This window comes from Boleophthalmus pectinirostris, unplaced genomic scaffold (assembly GCF_026225935.1).
Source record: "Boleophthalmus pectinirostris isolate CB_2022bp ecotype Guang Dong unplaced genomic scaffold, ASM2622593v1 HiC_scaffold_2825, whole genome shotgun sequence".
NCBI classification, from domain to species: Eukaryota; Metazoa; Chordata; class Actinopteri; order Gobiiformes; family Gobiidae; genus Boleophthalmus; species Boleophthalmus pectinirostris.
Window position 1 is genome coordinate 1335609 of NW_026571290.1, and position 10000 is coordinate 1345608.

At 53.6% G+C, this 10000-nt stretch overlaps 1 protein-coding gene across 2 annotated transcripts in view; it reads left to right on the plus strand.

The window, feature by feature from the left end:
• Positions 1 to 10000, plus strand: part of lmo3 (LIM domain only 3) — a 15237-nt gene that overhangs the window by 1040 nt on the left and 4197 nt on the right. The window contains exons 1-3 of one of the 2 annotated variants that reach the window (XM_055159909.1): positions 795 to 819; positions 7469 to 7682; positions 9406 to 9531. In XM_055159909.1, coding sequence (XP_055015884.1) covers positions 795 to 819; positions 7469 to 7682; positions 9406 to 9531 — 365 coding nt within the window. Of the gene's footprint in view, positions 1 to 794; positions 820 to 7468; positions 7683 to 9405; positions 9532 to 10000 lie in introns of those variants that run through there. The other variant, XM_055159910.1, reaches the window with a different exon arrangement.

Consider the following 10000-nt stretch of genomic DNA (forward strand, 5'->3'; position numbering starts at 1 on the left):
CTTTTACGCACAGGTCCAAACGATTCCCGGCGGAACGGAACAAACGAGTCTGCGTCAGCACGTTTAAAGTCACGTACCGAGAGAGTGAACTTTGAACTGTGGCGCGCGCTCGGCACACGTGTCCAGAGACGAGGATGGGAGGGCATCTGACACACCGGCTCATGTACGTTTAAAACCCGAAAGCAGAAAAAAAAGAGCTATAGCCGGACTAAAACCAGCACTAAAACTAGATCTAAACCAGGTCTAAACCAGGTCTAAACCAGGACTGAACCAGGACTGAACCAGGACTAGATGCCCTCCCGGCCGTGGTGTGGTTGACACGTCACAGACAGAAAAGCTCGTCTGTATTCGGTTTAATCGGTCTTGAGTCGGTTAATCGCAGACTTGTTATTGGCGGCGCGGCGGCGCGTCCTGCCGCGTGTGCGTGCGTAATGCGCGTGCTCCGTGTCGCGGCTGTGATTGGTCCAGACGGAGGAGGAGGAGGGGAGGGGGGCGTGCGCGTGAGCCGTGCGCGTGAGGGACAGCTGGAGCCGCACGAGCCGTGGCAGACGCTGAGCGCGAGGCGAGCGGGACGCATCTCTTTGTCCCGGCATCCACTGCGGCTCTCCCGGGCTTCTCCTCTCCGGCTCCCCGCCTCTCCCCGCGCCTCCCCCGGCCTCTCCGCTCCGTCTCCGCCGCTCCCTCCTCCGCCGCCGCGGAGCTCCACGCCGCCGAGCAGGAGCTGTTTCCCGGGAACAAAGCCCCGTGTCTCCGGTCCAGTCGCATGCAGCTGCTCCGCGGCTCCGGCGCCACCAATGCAGAAAAGAGACAAAAGTTTCGGTAAGAGCCGGGGCTCTCCTCCTCCTCTTCATCCTCCTCTCCTCATCCTGCTCTCCTCTTCCTCTCCTCCTCATCCTCCGGAGCGTGTCCGTAGGTGACCCCTCTCCGCTGTGACCGCTCCGGGGCTCGGGGCTCGGGGCGGTGAGACGCGGCGCGCTGATGCGGTCGGTCTGCGCGGTTGTTGCGGATGTGATTGGCCTTTTAGCCGCGTGCCGCTGCGTGCCAGTGCGTGCCAGTGCGTGCCAGTGCGTGCCAGTGCGTGCCAGTGCGTGCCAGTGCGTGCCGCTGCCATGGCAACAGTCATTAGGAAAAGGCCAAATGTCACCGAGACCGACACGCTCCGTCCGTGCGTGAGGCGCGCACTGCGGCCCGGAGCCTTTGTCCCGGTGCGGTTGTGTCCCGGGCGGAGCGGGGAGCTGTGGCCGGGCTCGGGGCGCCTCAGAGCGGGTACAGTGCGGCACGGACCCCGCTGATGAGGGTCCCCCGGGGCCCCGCGCTAATCAGCAGCGGCACTTTGAAGTGTAACGTGCGCGTGAATCTGTATCAGCCAATCAGAGCTCAGACGGAGCGCACGAGGCTCTGACTGCAACCTGCTCCCGCGCACGCGCACAGATGCGTGCGTGCTCCGCAGCTGACGCACCACGCACGCACGAGACCAGCCACGTTCTGTTTATGATGTTTGAGACTGAACCAGAACTAAACCAGGACTACACCAGGACTGAACCAGAACCGAACCAGGACTGAACCAGGACTAAACCAGGACTAAACCAGGACTGAACCAGGACTGAACCAGGACTAGTTGAGTGAAAGTGTATTGATGAGTGTTGCTCCAGCTGCTGTGGGGCTCAGCAGGTCAGAGGAGGGGTGTGTGTGTGTGTGTGTGTGTGTGTGTGTGTGTGTGTGTGTGTGTGTGTGTGTGTGTGTGTGTGTGTGTGTGTGTGGGTATGTGTGTGTGTGTGTGTGTGTGTGTGTGTGTGTGTATAGTGTGTGTGTGTGTGTGTGTGTGTGGAATACTAATCTGTCTCATTGTCCCCAACTAAAGAAAAGAGAAAAGAGCAGCGACTGAACAATGAGCCGGGACCCTCCCACCTCCTCCCCCCAACACACACACACACACACACACACACACACACACACACACACACACACACCCCTCCTCCTCTTCTGTCCCCACAGCGTCTCACACTCAGGAGTGCGAGTCCCACTGAGCGAACAAACGTAGAAACAGAAATGGGTTTATTAAAAGTCCAGTCCGGGTCCACTGCAGGTCCAGACTGAGACGCCCTGAGCCCAAAGTCTTTTCCGGACGTCCAGCGTCGACGTTCAGGATCAGGTGATTCTGTCCACATGAGCTCGATGTCCACCACTTTTTTATTTTTTTTTTATACCTTAAATTAAAACTCATTTAAAATGGTCACAGTTTTATGCAGAACTTTTCCACTTTCAACACTCAAAATGACTTAAAGAAGGAACTGAACACAAACACACACACACACACACACACACTACACCACACACAGACACACACACACACACACACACACACACACACACACACACAAACACACACACACACACAACACACACACACACACACTACACACACACACACACACACACACACACACACACACACACAGATCACACACAGATACACACACACACACAACAGACACACACACACACAACACACATACACAACACACAACACACACACACACCACACACAGACTACACACACACACACACACACAGATACACACACACACACACACACAACACACACACAGAACACACACACACACACACACAACACACAGAAACACACACACAGTACACACACACACACACACACACACACCAGACACACACACACAGATACACACACACACACACACACACACCGCACACACACACACACCAGACACACACACACACACATATACAACACACACACACAGATACACACACACACACACACACACACACACACACACACACAGATACACACACACACACACAGATACACACACACACACACACACACACACACACACACACACACACACACACACACACAATACACACACACAACACACACACACACAGATACACACACACACACAACACACACACACACAGATACACACACACACACACACACACACACACACACAGATACACACACAGATACACACACACACACAGATACACACACACACACACACACACACACACATACACACACACACACTGGGGGCCTTGCCCATGTGTCTTGCCCAAGGACACAACAACAGCATTCATTTAACTGGACCAGTGACATTTATGTGCAGCAGGATTCAAACCAGCGACCTTCAGGTCAGAGTCAAACTCCTGACCTGTCGATCCTGTCGATCCTGTCGATCCTGTCGATCGTGTTTATGTTTGAACTCAGAGTTTCACAGAATCATGATCAGTTTTGTTTGAGTCGACACACACAGAGTGATAAAAGTTTAATCACAAAGAATCAGAAGTAATATGAATGAATAATATTGAGAACAACAATGTTGATATTTGTCATAAATTTTAAAAATATTATATCGATAATTAAAGACAGTTATAAACCCCTATGGATAGTTTAAAATCAAGGACCGTTACGTCGCCCGGTTTGGCGCAGCCGGGGCCCCACCCTGGAGCCAGGCCTGGGGTTGGGGCTTGAATGCGAGCGCCTGGTGGCCATGGCCCGGACGGGCTCAGCCCGAAAGGACGACGTGGGTCCACCATCCTGTGGGTTCACCACCCGCAGAGGGTTTCATAGGGGTCGGGTGCAAAGTGAACTAGACAGCGGTCAGGGTCAGGGACCTCGGCAACCTAGACCACGGACACATAACCTGGCTGTAGGGACGTGGAACGTCACCTCACTGGGGGGAAGGAGCCTGAGCTTGTGCGGGAGGTTGAGCGTTACCGACTAGATATAGTCGGCCTCACCTCCACGCACAGTTTGGGCTCTGGAACCCAACTCCCAACCCAAGGCCGGAGGTCGATGATCGACTTTGTAGTCGTGTCATCTGACCTCCGGCCGCGTGTCTTGGACACTCGGGTGAAGAGAGGGGCTGAGCTGTCAACTGATCACCACCTGGTTGTGAGTTGGGTTCGCTGGCGGAGGAGGAAGCCGGAAAGACCTGGCAGGCCCAAGCGTGTAGTGAGGGTCTGTTGGGAACGTCTGGCGGAGCCCTCTGTCAGAGGGACTTTCAACTCGCACCTCCGGGAGGACTTCTCCGGATCCGGGGGAGGCTGGAGATATGGAGTCCGAGTGGGCTTCATTCTCTGCCTCTATTGTCAATGCGGCTGCTCGGAGCTGTGGGCGTAAGGTCTGTGGTGCCTGTCGCGGCGGCAACCCCAGAACCCGGTGGTGGACACCGGAAGTAAGGGATGCTGTTAGGCTAAAGAAGGAGTCCTATCGGGCCTTGCTGGCTCGGGAGACTCCTGAGGCAGCTGACAGGTACCGGCGGGCCAAGCGTGCTGCAGCCCGTGTGGTCGCGGAGGCAAAAACTCGGAGCTGGGAGGAGTTCAGGGAGGCCATGGAGGAGGACTATTGGACGGCCTCAAAGAGATTCCGGCGCCTCAGGAGGGGGAAGCAGTTCTTCACCAACACTGTTTACAGTGCGGGGGGAGAGCTGCTGACCCCGACTGGGGACGTTGTCCGGCGGTGGAAGGAATACTTTGAGGATCTCCTCAATCCCACCGTCACGTCCTCCGAGGAGGAGGCCGAGGCTGGGGACTCAGAGGCGGACTCATCCATCACCCTGGCCGAAGTCACTGAGGTGGTTGGCAAGCTCCTTGGTGGCAAGGCTCCGGGGGTGGATGAGATCCGTCCTGAGTACCTGAAGTCTCTGGATGTTGTGTGGGGCTGTCTTGGCTGACACGCCTCTTCAACATCGCGTGGCGGTCGGGGACAGTACCTCTGGACTGGCAAACCGGGGGGTGGTGGTCCCTCTGTATAAGAAGGGGGACCGGAGGGTGTGTTCCAACTATAGGGGATCACACTTCTCAGCCTTCCCGGTAAGGTCTATGCCAGGGACTGGAGAGGAGAATCCAGCCGATAGTCGAACCTCGGATCCAGGAGGAGCAGTGTGGTTTTCGTCCTGGCCGTGGAACACTGGACCAGCTCTACACTCTCCATCGGTGCTCGAGGTTCATGGGAGTTTGCCCAACCAGTCCACATGTGTTTTGTGGACTTGTGGCATTGGACCGTGTCCCTCGTGGTGTCCTGTGGGGGGCGCTCTGGGAGTCTGGGGTCCGGTCCCTGTATGACCGGAGCAGGAGCTGTGTTCGTTGCCGGCAGTAAGTCAGACCTGTTCCCGGTGCATGTTGGACTCCGCCAGGGCTGCACCTGTCACCGGTTCTGTTCATTGTGTTTATGGACAGAGTTTCTAGGTGCAGTCAGGGGCCGGAGGGTCCGGTTTGGGGACCACAGGATCTCATCTCTGCTGTTTGCAGATGATGTTGTCCTGTTGGCTTCATCGAGTCAGGACCTGCAGCACTGGGGCAGTTTGCAGCCGAGTGTGAAGCGTCTGGGATGAAGATCAGCTCTTCTAAGTCCGAGGTTGTGGTTCTCGACCGGAAAAAGGCGTCTTGTCGTCTCCAGGTGGAGAGTCTCTGCCTCAAGTGGAGGAGTTCAAGTATCTCGGGGTCTTGTTCATGAGTGAGGGGAGGATGGAGCGTGAGATTGACAGGTGGATCAGTGATGCGGTCGCTGTATTGTTGTGGTGAAGAGGAGGTGAGTCTAAAGGTGAAGCTCTGGATTTACCGGTCAGTCTTCGTTTCTACTCTCACCTCTGGTCATGAGCTCTGGGTAGTGACCGAAAGGACGAGATCGCGAATACAAGCGGCCGAAATGAGTTTCCTCCGCAGGGCGTCTGGGCGTCTCCCTTAGAGACAGAGTGAGGAGCTCAGTCACACAGGAGGAGCTCGGAGTAGAGCCGCTGCTCCTCCACGTGGAGAGGAGCCAGTTGAGGTTCAGGCATCTGTTCTGATGTCTCCTGGACGTGTCCCTCAGGAGGTGTTCATGTCCCACCGGGAGGAGGCCCCGGGGAAGACCCAGGACACACTGGAGGGTCTATGTCTCTGGACTGGCCTGGGAACACCTCGGGTTCCCCTGGAGGAGCTGGAGGACGTGTGTGTGGAGAGGGAAGTCTGGGAGTCCCTGCTTAGACTGATGCCCCCGAGACCCGACCCCAGATAAGCGGAAGAAAATGAAATGGAATATTGATGTGTGCAGATGTAACAATAACTGAAACATGGTGACATCGTATCGTCAAAGTTCTCACAATAATATTATAGGAGACACTTGGGCACAGTGCGCTTGCGCGTGTGTGTGTGTCTGTTCCCTGAGAGGAGGTGGGGTCACGTGAGCGTGGGGTGTGTGTGTGTGTGTGTGGTGTGGAAAAGCATAAATGGTGCACACTCACCTGGGCCAGGGGGAGGAGAGAGGTTGGTTGGGTAGACATAATTTTTGTTGACCGCTATTGCTTTTGTTTCTGGTTTGACGTTTTCAAACAGTATTAATTTTTTACGATATCCTTGCTCTTGGTCCATATACTTACGCTTGTCGCTGTGAACCCAGCTCTGTATTAAACCACCGTAAACGCACACTGGATCCAGCCTCATCTGTTTTACATCACATTCAGCGCGTCATAACTTTTACAGAACCCAGTTTTACCTTACCAGGAAACACAGTATCATTTAGCCGCTACAAATATCATGAACATCACAATTTATCAAATCACAAATGTCTTTGTTTAAATGAAGAGTTTTGATGAGACAACAGCTAAAAAACACAGAGCAACTACATAGACCATGATCCTTTGCTCCATTTCAGTGCAGACGACAAGAAGAAATAACAGTTCTAACACTTTTAACTCTTAGTTCTTTGGATTAAATCTTGTCAAGACATTTGAAGAGGAAAAAGTTTTGTTTGCTCCACAAAATATCACAGTAAATATTGTACTGTGAGATGTTCATGGTGAAAACATCGGACAGAGAGATCTGGATATCGTTCCATCTCTGATGATAACGTGATTTTCCTGCGTCTGTGTCAAACGTCCCAGTCCACAGTCCAAATGTGTCACTGCAGATCCACGTCCAAGAGTCAGAGACCAACAAAGACTGGACCAGATTTACATGACATTTAGTCCAGAACTGGACTTGGACCAACGGACGCAACATAGACACAACCTGCACATCCAGAAGACGTTTAAACTAGACCCACATGTTCCTCAGGTCTGCATCCTAAAAAGTCCCACTGACAGAACAGAACCTTTAGAACCTTTAGAACCTTTAGAACGTTTGATGAATGTGTTTAGAAAAACCTGGAGCTCGATCCGAACAAGTACAAGACACAGAGACTAGAAAACACATATATAGTCCTGGCTTAGTCCTGGTTTAGTCCTGGCTTAGTCCTGGTTTAGTCCTGGTTCAGTCCTGGTTTAGACCTGGTCTAGACCTGGTACCTCCTGGAACTCTGAGGATCACTCCACAGACTGTTCAGAAATGGACAGAACGAGCCTGGGACCGAGGGTTTTATGTTCATCGTGGTCTCCTCTGTCTCTGACCCTCTTTGTGTTTCTGACCCTTTCTCTGGTTTTTTTTTTCTGACCCTTTGGTCCAGGCATCCAGATGCTGTCGGTGCAGCCGGACACGAAGCCGAAGGGCTGTGCAGGCTGTAAGAGGAGGATCCAGGACCGGTTCCTGCTCAAGGCCCTGGACCAGTTCTGGCACGAGGACTGTCTGAAGTGCGCCTGCTGCGAGTGCCGCCTGGGCGAGGTGGGCTCCACCCTCTACACCAAAGCCAACCTCATCCTGTGCCGCCGGGACTACCTGCGGTGAGGGCGGGGCCAGGGGCGGGACTACCTGCGGTGAGGGCGGGGCCAGGGGCGGGACTACCTGCAGTGAGGGCGGGGCTGGGGGCGGGACTATCTATGGTGAGGGCGGGGCTGGGGGCGGGGCCAGGGGGGCGGGGCCATTGGTCTGAACTCGCTCCACATGATCCTGGACCCACTGAACATTAAACGCCTTAAAGCTGAAGTTTACTTCTACATCGACTCGTCGCTCTCTGCCGCCGTCGCCTCGTCGCTGTCGTTTTTGGTCGGCGCCGCCAAGTAATTCACTGCCACAACACGAGACGGCGACGATTTAAACCTGGAGTTCGTGTTTACAAACTGAAGCGTGAAAGTGGAGAACGTAGAGACGACCAATCACAGCCCTGATCGTCTACGACGATTTGAAGCACAGTTACAAAATTTCGGAGGTGCTTTTTTCACTACAGAAAAAAACAAACGTCGATACTGGATGCTCCGGAGACGTTGGTGATCTGGAGTCACAGTCTGGACCTTCAGCGGACCAGACCGGACGCACAGATATGACTCTAAAAAGACGCTGTTTCTACGTTTGTTTGCGCAGTTGGATCCTGCTCCTCGTGATCCTGGGGTTTGGACTTCGACGTCTTGTCCCAAATCAAGAGCTGAACGTTAAGAACTGACCAATCAGACGCCAGACAGAAGGGGCGTTCCCCTTCTTCAACAGCCTCGCTCCTGATTGGCTCTTTGGTTGCTATGATACTCACGGTCGGAATTCCAAACATAGAACTGAGCTCCAGATTCATCGCTGCAAAAAGAAACTTTAGTTTGTGAAATTGAGCAGAGGGAGGAGCCGTGTACAGGGGGAGGAGCCGTGTACAGGGGGAGGAGCCGAGTACAGGGGGAGGAGCCGAGTACAGGGGGAGGAGCCGAGTACAGGGGGAGGAGCCAAGTACAGGGGGAGGAGCCATCTTTTGTGACTCAAAAGCAACAACAGATCTCAGTCCTGGTTTAGTCCTGGTTTAGTCCTGGTTTAGACCTGGTTCAGTCATGGTTCAGTCCTGGTTTAGTCCTAGTTTAGACCCTGGTTTAGACCTGGTTTAGACCTGGTTTAGACCTGGTTTAGACCCTGGTTTAGTCCTGGTTTAGACCTGGTTTAGACCTGGTTTAGACCCTGGTTTAGACCTGGTTTAGACCTGGTTTAGACCTGGTTTAGTCCTGGTTTAGACCTGGTTTAGTCCTGGTTTAGACCTGGTTTAGTCCTCTCCTCCTTTATCTCGGCGTTCTGATCTTGGCGAGGGTTTCGTGGTGGCTCGGGGACACACCTCCTCGTCGCGCTGATGGATTCGTTTTCTCCAGATCAGGTTTGTTTAAAATATTCATGGATTTGACCCAAAGTCTGGGGTCAAAACGCCCACAACCCGACACACTTTAATTAAAAAGACTCAGGACCCACGAGGCCGAGCGCCGCCGAGCGCCGTCCCCCACGAGGCCGAGCGGCGTTTCCCACGAGGCCGAGCGGCGGCGGCGTGATTGGGGTGAGGGAGGTTAATGTGAACGACAGACGCTCCGAGCCAAAGACGAGAAAAATCTGCTCCGACTGAGATGAAAATATCAAGTTCAAGACAATTATTTAAAAACAAGAGGACTAAACCAGAACTAAACCAGAACTAAACCAGGACTTCAGATCCCTGGTTCAGTCCTGGTTTAGTCCTGGTTCAGTCCTGGTTTGATGTGTTTTTGTCGGCAGGTTGTTCGGCGTGACGGGGAACTGTGCGGCCTGCAGTAAACTCATCCCGGCGTTCGAGATGGTGATGAGGGCCAAAGAAAACGTTTACCACCTGGACTGTTTCGCCTGCCAGCTCTGCAACCAGCGGTGAGTCCAACGCCAAACACCAAAACGCCAAACACCAAACGACCAAACGCCAAACACAAAACACCAAATACCAAAACGGCAAATGACCAAACAACCGAACGACCAACGACCAAACAACCAAACGCCAAACGAGTAAACGCCCAAATGCCCAAACACCCTAACGCCCAACGACCAAACGACTAAACGACCAAACGACCAACGACCAAACGACTAAATGCCCAAACGCCCAAACGCCCAAACGCCAAACGACCAAACGACCAAACGCCAAACGACCAAACGACCAACGACCAAACGACCAACGACCAAACGACTAAACGCCCAAATGCCCAAACGCCCAAACGCCCAAACGCCCAAACGCCAAACGACCAAACGACCAAACGCCAAACGACCAAACGACCAAACGACCAACGACCAAACGACCAACGACCAAACGACCAAATGCCAAACGAGTAAACGCCCAAATGCCCAA